Source organism: Ornithodoros turicata, chromosome 1 (assembly GCF_037126465.1).
Source record: "Ornithodoros turicata isolate Travis chromosome 1, ASM3712646v1, whole genome shotgun sequence".
NCBI lineage: Eukaryota > Metazoa > Arthropoda > Arachnida > Ixodida > Argasidae > Ornithodoros > Ornithodoros turicata.
In genome coordinates this window covers 44,876,825-44,895,114 of record NC_088201.1, presented here as the reverse complement: position 1 = coordinate 44,895,114, position 18,290 = coordinate 44,876,825, and the positions used below count along the sequence as shown (strand labels likewise).

At 43.4% G+C, this 18,290-nt stretch overlaps 2 protein-coding genes across 4 annotated transcripts; one reads left to right on the top strand and one right to left on the bottom strand.

The window, feature by feature from the left end:
- The first annotated feature begins 55 nt into the window (after positions 1-55).
- On the top strand, positions 56-3,915 carry LOC135378133 (WASH complex subunit 4-like). The gene has a single exon (XM_064611033.1). The coding sequence runs from the start codon at positions 282-284 to the stop codon at positions 3,747-3,749; it is 3,468 nt and encodes a 1,155-aa protein (XP_064467103.1). The 5' UTR covers positions 56-281; the 3' UTR covers positions 3,750-3,915.
- Positions 3,916-5,653: 1,738 nt separating this feature from the next.
- Positions 5,654-16,462, bottom strand: LOC135378134 (inactive peptidyl-prolyl cis-trans isomerase FKBP6-like). 3 transcript variants are annotated; one of them, XM_064611034.1, is made up of 6 exons: positions 16,221-16,462; positions 15,450-15,681; positions 15,216-15,346; positions 9,935-10,184; positions 8,390-8,626; positions 5,654-6,839 (listed from the first exon to the last, which is right to left on the bottom strand). In XM_064611034.1, the coding sequence occupies exons 1-6, from the start codon at positions 16,298-16,300 to the stop codon at positions 6,375-6,377; spliced, it is 1,395 nt and encodes a 464-aa protein (XP_064467104.1). In that variant the 5' UTR covers positions 16,301-16,462; the 3' UTR covers positions 5,654-6,374. The 3 variants fall into 3 exon arrangements, with proteins under 3 accessions (XP_064467104.1, XP_064467105.1, XP_064467106.1); XM_064611035.1 differs by lacking the exon at positions 16,221-16,462 and adding an exon at positions 16,103-16,174; XM_064611036.1 differs by having other exon boundaries at positions 6,750-6,852.
- Positions 16,463-18,290: the final 1,828 nt, after the last annotated feature.

Sequence of the window (18,290 nt, the reverse complement as noted above, 5' to 3'; positions counted from 1 at the left end):
TTTCCGGTTCAAACTCACAACTTCCGTTTTAAAGCGAAAGTGACGTAACCTGTGTTAGGCTTGTGTGCCAAAAGAGCCGAAAGTGACGTTGAATGCGGCATGCGAAAATATCACCAAACATCATAGTAAACATGTAAACAAAGAAGTAATAGTAGCGAGGTGATAGTGATATGTAGCATACTAAAGTTGAACGTACTCTGTTGCCATCTGTGATTCTCTTCGTGTAACTAGCGTAACTTTTTCGAGGAGGCGTGCAGGCGTGTGCCCGTGTGCTTCGCATCATGGCTGTCGATCAAGGTGGGCGGTGGGATAAGGACTTAGATGATGGAGTGGTTCGAATTGTTGGACAAATCCAACTGCGCAAGTATGGCAAGTTCATGGACGACTTTGCCGTCCAACTCAAAAGCATTGAACAAGCTCTGGATGAAACAGTTACCGACTCTTGGGATTCAACATTAGACCCTATCTCACTGCAGTACCTCCCATGCGAAAACACAACTCTGCTGGCCTTGATTTCGACGGACAATAAGGTACTGAACAAGGTGATCATGGTGTTAAGCACATTAAGCTCCGAAATGCAACACCTATGTTACGAAGCAAAGACCAAGTTCTACAATGCCTTGCTTTTTTATGGAGAAGGGGAACTTACTGGTAACTCCAATCCCGAGGGGGAGTCTCAAGTTGCCATTGGACGTACTATACCCCTCATGCACGACTTGTTGTGTCATGTCGACCGCTGTTACGCAGTGGCCAAGAACGTCATACAGCAGATGTCTGCTTTGTTTGACAAGAGCAGAGGATCATCTGTGATAGACGTCACTGATATCCATTTCCAAACTGTTTTCGAACACCTTGGTACTATGCTTGCATCCCTTGTCACTTTAGACGAAATTATCCAATCACAGTCCACTTTGCGTGAACACTGGACTCTATATAGGCGAATGTTGAAATCTGTGGAACACATCTCAACCAGAGTTGGTACAACTCCTCAAGACCTGAAAGCCCTCGAGAAACTCGTTGGGCAACTGGAATACCGCCTTCTGCAAGGTCGGATCTTCATTGGCTGTGTTGAACAAGGCTTCGATGAGGGTAAAGCACTTGTTACTAAAAACGCAGCTTTTGCTGAAGAACTTGCACTGAACATTAAAAACTGGTTCGCTCAAGTGGAACCAAGATTTGGTGAGATGAACGAACTTGATAGGCGACGGGACTTGATGGGAATCTATGCATTGTATGTGCTTCATTACTACATATTTCGCACAATAGACAAGAGGCTTTTCAAGACGCTTTGGGATGTCTACAAAAAAGTTGCTGCTGTTCACGTCATAGGCAACATCCTCTGGTTTCCTGACCGGTTCTTGCTACTTCAGATGCCGCAGGTTGTTAAAGCCTTAGACAAAAAAGCACAGGATCTTGTTAAAAGCCAGAGGTTGCACTTTCTACAACAGAAGGCCGCATCCCTGCCAAAAGATATTCAGTCTCTGTATAGCCATGTCACAACTTGGCTAGTTCGTATGGAGTCCTGCTTCAGGGACACTGACAAACTTTTGGAAGATTTGAACAGAAAGTGCAACATTCTTCTGCAGGGTGTCTACCTTGCATGGTATATTTCAAACCAAGTGACAACTATCATGAATCTGCACGTTGCACTTGCAAAGCCCATGACGAAGACATCCGTCCTGTTGCTATGCAAGATGATAGAAATGATGAAGGCTATTGAAGCAATGTTCCACAAACAAACAGTGAAGATATGTGACTGCATCATACACATTGTTCAGCATTTGTCATACACAGCTCTATTTGCAGTACACAGTGCTAAAAAGCGCCTAGTCACAGACAAGAAGTACAGCGAACGAAAGTTGGATGTCCTATCAGCACTTGTTCTGACAGAGAAGTGTCTAAACGGTCCCGGTACAAGGGAAAGAAGACTTATCATCCACCTAGCCATGGCAGTGGGTGTGCAGCTGAAAAACCTCAAGGAAGATGAATTGAGTACATTCACCAATATCATGAAAAAGTTGGACTTGATTAGTGAACTTCATGAGAAGCTTCATGAATCGTGTGATAGTAGCTTCCTCTATTGGCACAGGGTTGTGTTTCCCATCTTCTTAGACGACTTGTATAAAAGTGCCGTCGATGGACACCGCCTTCACTATATCTTCGCAGCATTAAGAGACTGTGCAGGACCAATTAGTACGACAAAGCATGATTCATCACCACAGCACATCCTTGATGGATTCAAGCAGGAAGTTCTGAGTCAGTTGAAAGAGAACTTTTTGGATCAGTTATGTAGAGACATTGAGACTGACCTACGACTGCAGACGCACCTCCATTTGCAGCTTGATGACCGGAACCCATTTAATGTAGGACTCAAGGACTTCTCGCAGCTCGTGAACATTCGCCCAATTAAGTTCTTTGACAAGATCATCAACATCAAGGCCTACGTTGAGCACTATTTGGATAAGACCTTTTACAACTTAACCACCGTAGCACTGCATGACTGGAAGACATACGCAGAGATGCGAAGCTTAGCTCAGCAGAAGTACGGACTTGTTACAGTTGAAGCTCACTTGCCTAGCCAGACCCTCGAGCAAGGCCTCGATGTCCTAGAAATTATGCGCAACATCCATGTGTTTGTGTCTCGCTACCTGTACAACCTGAACAATCAGATTTTTATCGAACGGACCAGCAATAACAAGCACCTCAACACGATCAATATCCGGCACATAGCCAATTCCATCCGTACTCACGGCATTGGAATTATGAACACTACCGTAAACTTCGCGTACCAGTTCCTGCGAAAGAAGTTCTTTATTTTCTCCCAGTTCTTGTATGACGAGCACATCAAGTCGCGCCTTGTCAAAGACTTGAGACACTTCCGTGAAACGAGAAGCCAGGCAGAGCCAAAATATCCCTTTGACCGTGCAGAGAAGTTCAATCGCGGCATCCGGAAATTGGGGCTCACTCCTGATGGAGAGAGCTACCTGGATCAGTTCCGTGCCCTCATCAGCCAGATTGGAAATGCCATTGGGTACGTGCGGATGATTCGTTCTGGTGGACTGCACTGCTGTAGCATGGCCATCCAGTATGTCCCAGATTTAGATATTGTGCCCAACTTTGAGAGCCTTTCACGTGAAGCTGAAATGAGTGACGACTGTATTGAAGCTGCAAAGAAGTTGGACTCTGTCGTGTCTGGGTTGACCAAAAATTTTTCAGAAGGAACAGAGTATTTTAGGCTTCTAGTGGACGTTTTTGCCCCCACGTTCCGCGATTCCAGTAACATGCACCTGCGGAACTTTTTTGTGATACTTCCCCCACTGACGCTGAACTACGTGGAATATGCTGTGGCCTGTAAGGAGCGCATGAGCAGAAAAAACAAAGTCGGTGCTGCTTTCACTGACGATGGCTTCACCATGGGTGTCGCCTACATCTTGAAGCTATTGGACCAGTATCAAGAATTCGATGCACTGCATTGGTTCCAATCGGTGGAAGAAAAGTTCCGAAAGGACAAGGCTCAGGTTAATGTGCAGAACAAACAAGCAGAAGGTAACGATGAAAAGCTCCAACAAGCAATGACACTAACAGGGAAACGCCTAGAAACTCATAAACATGAGTTTGACCTGCTCAACTTCTCCCTTAGCAGTGCTAGAATTTTCTTCCGGGCAGATTTGACAGCAGCAGAAGAGAAGCAGGAGAAGGGTGAAGAGCAACAACAGCTGAAGTCTGAAAGGAGAGATACCAAAACATAGCGCTTCATCTGTGCTTTAATGGTCGAATGTCTGGTGGTGACTGGTCGAATGTGTGCTTGTGATGCTACTGTTCTTGTATGAAGAAAGGGTTGAATGTGCTTACGGTGTGTACCTTTTGTAGAATTTGATTGAACCAGCATAATAAATTTTCATTTTCTGTTTGTTATTGAGAAGGGCTTATGCACAGTCTTGCAATACACACATTTTCAGAGTGAAGTTATCATATACAAAATACTGACTCCCTAAAGTTTGGGAAGTCTGTACTTCAAGCGTGTTTCAGTATGTTTCGGATGTTTTGTGTTTGAATAAATTCAATATTCAAGGGCCTAAAACATTCTTTGAATATTGAATTTTGAAGGACCCTCAGATGGTATTGCCCACTGCAACAAAGATTTTTGCATTTCTCGTGACTTAAGTAAGAAGCAGTTTCATTTCCATAGTTCTTGCCTTCCATGCTTTGCCTGTTGTAGTGGCTTCACATTAATACTTGAAAGGTTAGAAGAGTCTCTTCTCTTGTACAAACTTGAGCCTTTTGTGATGTTTTCTTTACATGTGCTGTTATTAATGTGTCAGAGTAAGACAAGCATGTGAACTGCTGTTCTCTCATTGACATCACTCTTAGGAGAAATATAAATGTTACTTTGCAGAAAGAGAGCAAAGTTTTTTTTTTTTTAAATGTGTACTTTGTTGCTTTCTGCTTGAAAACTGAAGCAAAACAATCTGAACTGAAGAAGTTGTGCAAAATACAAGATTGAGGTGCTACTTTGCAACTCCAGGGTGCATTCTAGGGCCTCTCTAACACTTTGTTTTTTAGCATCTGCTTTTCTTTTGCACACCAAACCTTAGTCTGCATAGGGAAAACCTAGAGAGGAAGCTACACTGACTAGACAGACACTAATACCTGGCACATCAGAGTAGCATATGTAAAAACAGCTGTCTGTGCAGCATAAACTTTATAACTGCACTTTCCACTTATGAATTCACTAGGGTGCAAAAGAAAACAAATGAAGCCACAAAGTTGGATGTCTATCTGTCAAGCTCATTTTGTGGGTTTAGCTGCCTTTTACATTACTGTTTCTCAGACTGTTCATTTTTGTTTGGGTCTGCACTGAAACTTAATATACCGAGCCAACACTAATACTTCTGATTCACAGTGCTAGTAATACTACCCTCCTATGCAAACCACCTCAGCCATGACACGAGAGTGAGGACTGTCATGTGGTACTGCGGCTAGGAAAACAAATGTATTTTTTAGTTCTACTATCACTTACTACAATTATTGACAGCAGTGCCACCCGTAGCATTTACTGCACTTCTCTAGTCTCACATAGAAAAATGCAAATAACTTCTGTATGTTTTTTTTTCCTTTTTCCTCTTCATACTAAAGAACATATTTCTGTCTGAACATGCTTGATATGTTGCAACACAGGTGTGATGACCTATCATTCATTAACAAGGAGAGCTGATATAACATTAACGGCTGCATTATGGAATTTAAGGACAGTTTTAATGTAAACTGCATGCAATTGCAGAGGAATACTTGTATTAATCATTACACAGGTTGGTTACAATTAGAATTCATAGTACAATGGCTCCTAATGTAGTGGTTTCTCAAGTGCTCACAGGGACTGTGCTGCTCTGAAATTTGCATCAGTAGGAGAGATTACACAAAGCCACATGGCAGTAATGTTTGTGCACAGCAAAACCAAGCATCTCTAGCTTCCAAAGACCTGGTACTGTTGTGCACAAGCATTTTTTGTGTGGGGGGGGGGACTACAGATAAAAATAATGTATGTTAGGAACTGCAGAATTCCACAAGTTCACACCTTTTGAAATGAACTTTTCCCACAAGCTTTGGTCATTTTTACTACATACCAACAAATAAAGAACCCTGCTAGCACAAATAGTTTTTTCAACAATATATTTTATCCCGAAAAACTTCTACCGCAGATGCTACAATGATGTTATACTTTCAACACATCATGACACAGATTCATGCAAGGGGAACATTACTTAATGTTCCATGCATGTGTGAAGTTCTTGTTCTTATCACAGACTCAGGTAGGTGCTTCTGGCACGCTTCCTTGTTGGTGAGTGAAAATCATTGTGTACGTAACAATGAAAAGATGAGCTTTGGGCTGTTTCTAGCAGAACATGTGGTAGTACATATATCTAAACGAAACTCTCATGTGCTAATATGATGGGTATGATCAAAGCATTTTGCTTCACCTGCAATGAATGACACTATAAACTGTTATTACAGCTCTGCAAGAATAGGGCTTGCATCGGGTTTACGTTACAAGGTACCAACAAAACATACATAGTATCACTGCACTTAAGAATATCTCATGACAAAAAGATCACAGCAATGACAAAGGTAATCAGCAATAACTAAACAGGCATGTAGTTCCCTCGGGGGAACATTCTTCATGTTTCTATGCATGCCTACTTGCATGTTCATATGCAAATACCTGCTAGTATCATATTTAAACTTTAATGGATGCACCACCCTGTGGCATGAAATGGACAATGATGCTTGTGTGTGTATATATACATGTAAATATAACACCCCCTCTATATTTTAATATACAGGAATACCTTTCTTCTCAAGCTTACCAGACCACCTCACACTTTTGGTGCCACAGCTTTAACGCCGCCACTTGGAACATCTTCACACCTCAGCCCAAGCTCAGCGCACACTGATCGCACATACTTCCAATATGGCTCAGTAAAGCCAACTGTGAATGGAAGCTCTTTTGATGAATTTTCTTTGCCCAAGTCATTACGGAATGCCAACAGTTTCTGTCGTATTGCGGTTTTCACTCCGTCGTCCACATTGCTCGCAGGTGGGAGTCCTACAGCTCTCAGGCCACTGCCAGAAGTGCCTAACATACGGCGGCACATGACTTGTTCTGCGTGCTTTTCCTTCATTCTCTTTTCATCAAGGAGTTCCAGTTCCTTTACAATTGCTTTCGAGTTTGGTTCGAAGCGCAGGGCTCGCCGCAGGTAGTGTTCAGCATCATCATAGCAGCCCAGCATCTTCGACCCGAGGCCATAACGGAAGAGTGCTTTTGCATTATCTTTATCTATCTGGAAGTAGTGAATGGAAATATATAAGATCATTGCAGTGAACAAGAGACTGAAGTTCTCGGGTTTAATTTGAGTCTTCTGGGAGTTACACCCAAGACTGTACCCCTTGCACCCCTAGAATCCTGATTATTACCCGTGTTGCTAAAAGTCTGGTTGATAAAACTGCAGAAAAACACGAGGATAACCAAAACATTGTAAGACAGAAAAAAAAACGAACAGATGAAATATAGTGCAAAAAATTTAAAGTAAAGGAGCAACATTGCATGGGAATGTAGCAGACAGCTGACATAGGAACACGCAACTGACGTCAGTAAAAATATCCCAAGAATTGCATAAGAGTATGTGAAAAAGGAGTTTCATCATGTAACCCCAAGTACATTATTACAGCTTAGATCCTCAAGAACTCTATACTTTGATAAAAATGCATGCCATCTCAAAGTGAGTGCAAACAAAGCTTTTTTTGTAACACTTAAGCTTAAGAGTGATGCACAAATATTTGAAACTTTCAAATAGCTCTCCAAATTTGCTTCGAACTGAATAGTGTTATTCAGGAGAATATAAAAATAACTCATGAGTAAAGTTCTTTTCTCACGCACTTAAAGGAGTACAGAGGGCCATCCAAAAAAATTTCGGATTAAGACATCTGATGAAAGCGTGTGTGTCATTATACCGAATAGCGCGAAAGGTTTTGATGTGTGCAATTTGTCTCCCAGAAAAAAAACTCACGAACGTAGCTCCACGCGTTCACCCTTAACTCGCCACTCCAGCTATAACGAGGATGAGGAGGTATGATGCCACGTCACCGATGACGGTATAAGGAGAACTCGTTCTGGTTCGCCGGTCAGTGGGGGTCAGCGCCTTGTCCCTTTGCTGCCGTAAACCTGTTTTGCCAGTTCTCCCAGAGAATTGGGGATAGAAGGAGCGGCCGAAGCATACCGAGCTTTATCAGAACCCCGAACAGACGAGTAGCAGACGACAGCTGAGTAGCAGACAACATTTCTCTAGGCCAATCAGCGAGCATTCTCCTTATAGCGTCAGCACTAGGTTCCAGGCAGATCACAGGCTGGTACTGCTCTTCACCACCGTTTTTGCGGCATATTTTAAATTCAATTTCTGCAATAATTATGATTCTGTGGTGTAAATTACTTCGCATGGTGCATCTTACTGGCCTACTTAATAGTTTTATAGGAAGAAAACTGGGTGTTAAAAATGACTTCTGTGCTACTTTAAGCATTACACCTTCTCCATCAACAGCCCTTCTCACTCTTAGCAATGTTCAGTAACTGCTAGCATCAAAATACGCAAGTGAGATCCACATTTTTCCACATTCACTGGCTTTCATGAAGGGTATGCAAACGTTTCTAGGCTAATATTCAACAGTAGTAAGACTGAAGTAAACTCAATCATAGTTGCAGGAAGGAAGCAGAAGTTGTATATCATAAATGGTAGTAGGTATGACAGGTTCAACAGATCTTAGGGTTCCGACACTTTTCCACCAGCACTCAAGGTGTGTGAGGGTACCCCGTACAACAATGTCCATAGTGTCTAACCTGCAATGCCTCCTTAGCATATGAGATGCCCACACTGGCACGCCCTGTCTTGAGGCAGCACAATGAAGCGTTGTTGTATAACTTCAGTAGAAGTGCCCACTGCTTCTGTTCTTCCTCATCGTTTGCCGTGCAGGCTTTTTCCAAGATGAAAATGGCCGAGCTAAAGCACTTTAGGGCTTTCATCATCTCATTGGCATGAAAGAATTCATTGCCTGTGTTACGCTTTGCTTCGCACACCTGCATTGACAAAATGAAGTAGAGTGAATGTTGTGCCAACAGGCAACAGCGAATACTGTCTGCAAACAGAACCACATACCACCGTTTATGCATTGGGCCCATGTTTTGAAAGTATCGGAGAAACTCTGAATAGGATTTGTCATACTTTTTACCAATTCAGATGTATCTCAAACATACTTTCCTGAAGCTCTCAACTACTCTATACACATAATTTTCTGCATTTATTGTACCAACGCAACACTCCTGATAAGTAACATACCAATTAAAGGGTGGGAGGGGGAAGATTTGCACGCTTTCCCTCTTAAGAACTGCGACAATGTGGAGCGGCCTCTACTGGTCTCCTCAAATGATCTCCCGCAATAATTGGACAAATCGTTTGAGGAGACCAAGAGAGCCCACTCCGCATTGTAGGAAGAGGGAAACGTATATTGCAGTTTCTTTCGCTCACAAATTGTGAACGACACAAAATCGCATTCCTTTTATATCGACGTCAAGGTGACTGCATCTTTCATTCCTCGAGGAAATTTTTTTCTTTTTTCAATTTAGTAACCCTTTAAGTGTAATGTTGTCCCATTTCAACATTTTGGAATTTACTGAAGAACCCAAGTGGACCAAGGTGGAACTGGAGACAGCCACTTATGTAATATGCCTTTTAAAAAGACTGGACTCCTAAAGGAGTTGCGACACTTAGTCTGAAGTCATGGCAATTTGAAAGACAATTATTTGCATCGATGTGAAACTACATTCAAAGTTTTTCTAGCGAAGAAGTTAACACAATACCAAAATCATCCCAATCTCACGTCACTGCAGGAGTCTCCGCAGCAAGGTGGAAACATCACATGCTTACAGCTACCAATGGGAATGGCCGTAGCTCGCGCTCCTCAGACTTTCCTTTGAGGTGTTTGAGGGTTTATGTCACACGAAGTACGACAGATAGAAAAATTGTTCTTTTTGTTTGTTCCCTCAATACTCCTGCATGCCGTACAATGCGTGCATGGTGTAATGGCGTGTAAGTCAAAGGACCAGAACTAAATCATAATTATGTACTCGATGACAGAGCATTTATCAAATGCTTCTCAATGAAGTCTTCTCCATGTCGTTAATTCGGTCTGGAAGAAAGGGCACCTTCCTTCACGTTTGAAGACTACTTTTTTATCTCTCTCAAAAACCGAGGAAACATGCAGTGTCTCTCTCTAGCTAAAGGCATACACTGTTCCAGGACTATTCCGGCAATCATCCAAAATTCTCACGCAGCAAAGTGAAACAAAGGTAACATTGTTTAGCTTTGTAGCACCATAAGAGACGCACCTGGTAAGCCTTTTCAAACCGTAGTTTAACCTGTCCGTCGAAGTTACGCCCTTCTAACTCGACAGCATCCTTTGCATCAACAAAGTGCAACAATTCAACCTCGTAGAGTATGGTTGCGTTCTGCGGGATTCGTGGGGGGCAACCCATAGGACCAAACGCATACCGTGGTGACACCATCACTTGAGCAACTTCTCCTTTCTTCATTGTCTTAAGGGCCAAAGCCAAGCCTACCACAGACACATTCTCCAGCCTGTGAAAAAGAAAGAAAAAGCAACAAAGAAGTTTTTCCTTATCTTTAGGATTAGTTGGCACAAATCCCAGTAAAGCTTTTCTGACACTTCCCTGATGAGGATCACTCTCCACCAGAGACAGAATTTCGCGGTTGTGTACAGGCTTCAGCTGAACATACAGGGTGCTCATTTTTGTCTGTTACAGAGTCCTTATTAAAAAGCTATAAGAGCAGCATACTGAGCTATACGGCCAGGCGGACATTCTCCCGAAGAGAGCATGTAACTACAAGATGACTAATTACCTAAAATTCATTCGATATCTCTTTAATTAGGGGATTTCATGCGAAGGCGAGACAGCAGAATGGGAGACAATCCTCACGGAAAGCCATTCCATTCTTAAGAAATCCTGAAACCTGCACGTGCGTTGAAATATCCATTTTTTGATAAGCAAATGAGCACAAACTGAAACCACATCAACCGGGAGTGCAGGGAGGACAGCGCTCATTCCACATCAGAGGCTATGCTGCTGTCATAGCTTTTTTTTAATAAAATATTTCTATCCGATAAAAATCCCTGTATACTTTATAGTGCCTAGCACACACACTCCAAGTTACTTAAAATATACCCTTACTAAAAATATATGGATATTTCATTTTATTTTATTTTCATAGGAAATCAGGGCCAGGTACAAAAGGGATTAAAAAACACCCTGCCTTGTTAATATGCACCACAGAAGTTAAAACACCCTGTAATTTCAAGTCTCTAATTTTTCATGAAGCGGGCACAGGACATATATTCACGGCCACTACATTTTGCAAAGTCTGGATACTAAAAGTCCTGACATGACTGGCGTACTTTGCAATAAGCACAACATAGTCCGTACCGCATTTCATAAATGCGGCCATGCACACAGTTGTGCTCGTGCTGCAAAGTCACTGAAACGATTTTGAGAAACATGCACAACCAACTGTAACCAAAAAGTTTGGGATAATGTAAGTAAATATAATGTTTTGTGATTGCTGGGATGTACAATCTTGACAGGACTTTAAAAAAGTCTGTAGAAACACGTATTCGAAATAAGGGTGTCGTGCTCAAACTCAGAGTACAGCAACTCAAGATGAGCGTGACCAGAGCCTTGTATTGGGAGAGTTCGGCCATTCTTTGATCTTTTGCCACCCGAGGTGGGAGGCACGACATGACGTAAAACGTGTCATCGCTCCGCCCAATAGACGATTTCAGAAATTGCATGGATTGCCCGCCAGAGAGCGCCATGTTGCGAATGCCCCACTGCACCTTGGGGTTTAGTTTTCATGAGTCAGACAGAAGAAGAAGAGCGCAAACGGTTTCGGTTTTCCCTCCTTCCTTCGAGCAACAGGCAGGCAAGCACGAAAGCAAACCATTTCCCACGATGCATTGCGCGAGGCGCGTGACTTGGGCGACGGAGGGCCCTCGTGCGGAGCACAAGGGCAATATCTGAAATCGCCTATTACCCAGAATGCAAGATGAGTCACTGCATTCCGACTGGTTCTGAGGAAGCCTGAATCAGTACCCGCCATTCTGGTCCTTGCCGTTTCAGCTGGGCAGCCATGCACATGTGTATGTGATAACTGTTGCAAGTTTTGCGTATGCATAAGAGTAAGTTCACCTTTCTAGGTGCATTTGGAGGAACGCCAAACGAAACGCAGCCCCCGAAGGAAAGAAGTTTGTCAGCAATTGAACCTCTGTATGCAATAAGGAGACATTGGACCTCCATCCAATGTCGCATTCATAGGAAGACGCTTTCAGTAGTAAAGAATACTGGCATAGCCACGGTGAAATGAAAAAACGAAAGAAAAAAGAAAAATTGCAGGCTTGCGTCCTCATGCTATGTCGTGGAGTCTGTTGTGTAGGACACATGTGTTGACATCATCAGTTATGAGGACTGGGACAAGTAGGTAACGGATTCACCCTCAAGATGCAATATTGTGCTTTCCATGCTCCTGTGTAGTATTCAGGGCACGTACTACAGGAAATGGAGTACCCAAATACAAAAGTAAAATGAAAAGCCATTGATGCCATCGCACAACAGGAATAGCCATTATCCGAATTCCATACGGGACAATCATTTTAGTTTCCAATAATGGAGGGTCGTAGAATGAGTTTTCGTTACCATTGCCGTTCCCTCATCGAGAATAAGCCTATGCAGCAACTGTTCCAAAGAAACAATGATCTACGAATTTAAGAAAATCTTGGTCAGTTTCTTGTGATGCACCCTGTATATAGTAATCAGATATTTACCATATATAATCAGATATACCATCAAGGACCACTTATATGTATCAAGGACGCTGTGTCCAAGTTGCCATTAAAGGACTGCCATTCCTCAGCAAGCATCATTAGTGCATTCCTGGGCACTGATACATTCACCGTTCAGAGTATGAACCAAATATTGGTTAGAACGGCGATATTAAATAAGGCCACTATAAAAAAAAAGGTGACTGCTATGACTCGACTGCTGCCAGTGTGATGTAGGAACTACACATGATGTCAAAAGCAGGCAATCTTCCCCATTGCCGAATTGGCTTGGAATGGACATGTGACGCTAGTGACATCAGGTGGCTTGTAAGGGGGTGTCGAATGGCAGCTTGCTATTTTTGCGCATGAACTTCATCTGCGTGGAACACAACACAATAAAAATCGTGTACGTTTGAGACAAAAGTCATTCTCGAGAACCATTCTCCGCCGAGAAATTTGAGAATATCTTCATGGCCCAATTAAGGCTTACAATGCGCAGTCACAAAAATCCATTGAATGTCAGTTGACAGTGAGAAAGTTCCAGCAGCGAGATTCAAGCCCACACCACTCAAATTGCTGCTGACACTCTTATCAACACATCAAAGCTTCGTTCAAGTATGCAGGGGACGTATTCACACAAATACACAACTCTGAGGCAGGCAGCAGCAACTATGGATGGTAATGCAAATGGAGAGGCAGACAAAACACAGGTCAAACAGAACACCAACAGGAGCAATGAGGTGACATTTCACGTGACTCAAAACCCTGTTTCATTTGTCAACCTGTCCATCGACAGCCATCATGCAAAATACTTGTCACTGTGCAGTGTACTGTCACCATGCGATCAAATTGACAAAAATGCGTGGAGAAAGCAGCCTCAGACGGCCAGCACTATCACCTTGTGTTACCACGGCAAGTCCCCATGCCCTAAAAGGGCACTAAAATGCGAAAACAACTTGCTCTCAAATGAAAGTCTGTGTTTCAGTTAGCACAATTCAAACAAAATTAGTTCACACACCGCTACAGTTTAGAAGAAACATGCAATGGAGCTGTATTTGGCGATAACAAAAGGGATCCCCAGGAGGTAAAGACTGGCGGCATTCAATGAGACAACAGGAGAAGCATGCGCATACCTATCGTGTGTGTGTGGATTTGGAACGGGTACAATCATAGTGTTCCGAATATGCGTGGCCTGATGCGCACTGCTGAAATTTCCAATACCGATTCACTGAACTGTAGCCTATAACAGTTCTCCCCGAATGTTCCACTGACAACATTTATCTTCATGTCCTTCGGACAGCGACGCCAGTCCGCTTCACAACAGCACTATGTTTTTCACCGGGACTGCTGCATGGCACACGCATGCAGCATGGACTAAAAACACCAATGCACGAGCTGAAACGACGTTCTCTGCTTAGCATCGAAGCAAGAAAGAGTCCGGTATAATTTCGATTGTAGCTTCGTAACGGAATCAAAGTTTCTGATTATGATAAGTGCGAAACCAACATAGCATGTAACATAATTTGAAGTGAACTGTTTTTTGCATTTTAGTGCCCCTTTAATTCTTTTTCTCTCTTCTCAGCTCGGGCACTGGTTATACCAGGTTTAGTTGTGCCGGTCTAAGTCACAAGCCACATGATCAATCCTGCCTGCAGGGGATAGATGATACCACGATGTGCCCTCCTCCTTCCCTCAGTTTCCTACTCTTTCCAAGAGTGAAGGACTTTGTAAAGGTGTTTGGAACAGAGGCCCCGCGCATGCTGCTTTTGCAGGAGCTCATTTGATTAGCTGCAGAACACACTGCAGCCAAAAACAGAAGAAATTATGGGGGGGGACCTCAGTGCACCTTCAACAATGCTCGGATGTGATCATTCAAGCTCGCCTTTTCATCGAGCACTGTACTTGAATCGATGTTACTGGGCACTGTACGGAAACTGACTTGTTCACCCATGATCATTTCAGTTCTTTGTGCAGTGCTTATCAAGTTAGACATGCTCATGCACATATGCTTGCAGTTTGGATTCTGCGGCATGCATCCATCACGCAAACATGACTATTACAGCTTTTGAATGCTCAGAATATCCACAGAACGTGGAAACACATACTGGGAACAACATAGAGACAGGGCACGCACACTCGCACATATCTCCACTCCAGCCATACCCTAGCAAAACAGCAAGGTAGATGTCATTTGTGCAGTGTACTTTAACTACTAATCGACTAAGTCAAACAGATACAACAAAGTAACAACTCGTGGATTCATGTTGCGAGACAACTGTGATAATGAGCAATGCCACAGTAGTCGGTCCCTGGATTAATTTTGCCCACCTACGGCACACCAGATATAACATCCCTTGCAGAAGACGGTATGTCGAAGCAACTTGTACAGGTCCCGACAAAAGTTTACGGAACACGCAAGTGGGCTTGTTCACTCGTTCCGAGGGGTGGAGAAGTGCACCGGCAGCGGCACCAATTCAAACCACGTTTCGAGCACATTCAAGCGATATCGAAACTACCGCTGTGTGTCGCTAACAGCGCACACGCTCACCCCTCTGAATGAAAAAACGAGCCCGTTTCCGCTCGCTGGTAGGGTGTCACACTGAGGAGGAAATATTCCGCTAGTATGTTCCATGAACTTTTGTCGGGTTCAAACCCGCAACCTTGAGATCAGTAGGCCGACACTCTACCAACGCATCCACCGATGTCAGTAAAGTACAACAAAACTACCTCTTTGCAAGAAATGGTGGAAACAATTTATCTAGGTGCTATCCACTCACAGTGTCCTCTGAGGTCTGTTCCTGAGTCTTGTTGAGTCGAAAGGCTCGTCGGCCATTTCTAGGTATGCATTATAATGGAATGTAACAAAAGTCTCCTCGGGGACAACGGGCCCCGCTCCTGGACGCGTGACCTGAAGAAATTGACAATTTAAGCATTTTGCTCATGTTATCATGTGCATGGAAGGAACGAATGTTCGCTTCGGGAATGGCGAGGAAAACGGTCACACCCCTTACCCTCTTGAGGACACCACTATCTGGTAAGACAGGCTTCATCTTTTTCGCCAACTTTTCAAAAGGCAGCAACATATCCGCAGCGACATCGTCCTCATCACTGCTACCGTCTAAATAGTTGAGGCGCAGATTTTCAAGAAGTTCTTTGGACTGGAAATATTTCTCATGTGTTTCATCTGTGTCCTCCTCCACCAACTTTTCATCAAGTTCAAAAATTGTTCCACCTTTCAGCTCACTGAAATCGGGAAAATTTGTGAATGAGCGTTGTATTCCTGGCAGCAATGAAAACAAAAATCCCCACGACACACACTTATGATCAGTTCAATGGACGTTTTTAAGGTCCGGTTTCACCAACGCCGATTAACATTTGAACCGAGATCAACGATCCCTTAACTTTAATTTAACGCTTAACTGTGCTTCACTAAATGGAGTTAGTATTACTGAAACATTCATCACGTCTCCAGCTAACGTTTGTAAAAAAGAAAAGAAAAGTGTTCACTTGTTTTAGCAACGCTTCATTTCGGTTCAAAGTTAACCAGCGTTGGTGAAACTGGGCCTGAAGTCAAATTTTCCCGTGCAGCTCTACATTCTGGTAGATGAAAGCGCGAAAACAACGAAATCACGAAAAGAGGAAAGGAAGCAAAATAATAGATAACCGATAAGGCGCGCGTTCATTCCGTGGGGCCTACAGCTAAAGGTTTCGTTCCAGCAACATGTGGCAACTGAAGCGTTCCTCCCGCAGTACACATCGTGTTATGCTACCAGGTTACTCACTCAAAGTCCACAGCTTGTTTCAGAAACTGTGCAGGCAGAGCACAATCATCGACAAACGTCGTTGTAGCCTTGTCGGACATCTTTCCCAGTGTCAGTGAAAACAGAAAACTAAACCAGAAACTCCTGTTGCGAAGGGAATCTAGGAATCTAGCCACGTGTTACACTGTCACGCGGGCGCGAGCAGAGCCTGGGCGCGAGCTAAGAAATAGTTGCGTGACAAAATCACAACAACCGAAAGCATGGTCGGGTCTCCATCTGAGCATGCGCTGTTTATTGAATGGGGCTGCGCGTAGTGCGCTGCCTTCATTATGGTTATTGTTATACACATCCAGTATGGGTGATGATGACACTCTGTTCAGCTTCACTTCTGGTTTTGTTTTCCTATGCACATGGGGATTTCAGATATTATACAGGGTGTCCCAGAAAACGTGTCATTGAATTATAATAAAAAAACTACACCACCTAGAGTCATGCGGTCAATGGCATTTGTTCTTACTGGGTTTTTGCCAACTCCTCGTGTGAATGTTCGTGTAACGTAAATTTAATTATGTAAATTTTTGCGAGCTTAAGTCGTAAATTTGCCTAGTAAAGGTCACTTTTTTACCCCACCAATGTGAAGAGCGTGTCTAATTTAGTCAAATTAATGATAATTGACAGGGATATCCAGAAGCTATCCCATCGGAAAAAATAGCCGAACATCATGCTCTACGGAGGTCGCACAGAATAGCGCACGATGAATTTTTCAGCGCAATCTTTGTCAGTCCGACGAAAGGAGGTTGGAAACCCAGCCCTCCCCGACATCGCAGAAAGAGATAAAACAGGCACGGCTTATCACGTCCGACTTTCGCTGGGATAATGCATTCCCTCTCCCGATTTTAGGTAATGTTACTTTTTCTACTATCACTCTGTGGGCTGGCTTCGGAACCTCCTTTCGTCGCACTGCGAGCGATTGCGCTCAAAAAGTCATCGCGCGCTATGGTCCGGTGCTCCGAAAAGTATGATATTCGGCTATTTTTCCCGATGGGATAGCTCGTGAGTATCACTGTGAATTATCACGAATCTGAGTGAGTTCCGCACGCTCTTCATATTGGTGGGGTAAAAAAGTGACCTTTACTTGGCAAATTTCCGAGTTCAGTTCGCAAATATTTACATAATTAAACTTACGATACATGACATTCACATCAGGAGTTGGCAAAAACCTAGTAAGAACAAATGCCGTTGACCGCATGGCTCTAGGTGGCGTAGTTTTTTATTATAATTCAATGACACGTTTTCTGGGACACCCTGTATACCCAGACAGAACAGTTTATCCTGTGAAATTTCAAAATAGACTCCAATGTCCGTATTCGAAAATGGACGGCCGCCGGACATCCCTGGGAGCATCATAAATGGACGTCACTGGTTGGATGTCCGCAGGGTGTCCCAAGGATTGTCCAAAGCACGCCCCTGACGACACGTTACACTGAGCATTTCTTGCGGGAGAGCAAAAGGCGATATTTTAGCAGTGCGGAAGTTTAATTTTCGGTCGAACAAATGAATATCCCAAACAAAACCAGTAAGAAACACAGACGTTATGTTGATGGTGAATTAATACTCCAACCAATTTCTTACTTCAATGACATTTGTGTGTGTAATCGCGTTAAACTTAGACACCTCACCCTTCTTTTTGTATCAGAACCGAGCAGGGCTCTCGAATTCGCGGAAGCTACTAAACTAGACGTGTATAGTATCTGTTTTCACTATGGATAGGAATGAAGACTGTTCAGGTCTCCCTTCAAATCCATATGTGAGGAGTGAGCAGAAGTCTGCCTGGTGGACCGTGTATTGGTTGCGAACGGCTGCGGGGCAGTATTAATTGCACTGCTCTATGGAAAGATTCTCTCTAATCTTTTTATAGCTTCGTGGGCTTAGTGGTCCTATCGACTGTCTCTGCATTTTGTTTTGGTAGCGTGAAATGGCGTACCGCGGCATATCCACTAACTCCATACAATATCTGTGTAGCTCCGCGTTACATCCACATAATGCCAGGGAAGGTCCGAACCCCGACCACTCGTATGTCCGTGGAATTTC

Excerpts from the sequence above, each read along its gene's own strand:
- LOC135378133 (XM_064611033.1), top strand. The coding sequence starts at position 282 with ATGGCTGTCGATCAAGGTGGGCGGTGGGATAAGGACTTAGATGATGGA.
- LOC135378134 (XM_064611034.1), bottom strand. The coding sequence starts at position 16,300 with ATGTCCGACAAGGCTACAACGACGTTTGTCGATGATTGTGCTCTGCCT. Across the intron at positions 15,682-16,220 it reads AAACAAGCTGTGGACTTTGA|TGAGCTGAAAGGTGGAACAA; the intron begins GTGAGTAACCTG and ends TCCCGATTTCAG. Across the intron at positions 10,185-15,215 it reads AACAGACCTCAGAGGACACT|GCTGGAGAATGTGTCTGTGG; the intron begins GTGAGTGGATAG and ends TCTTTTTCACAG.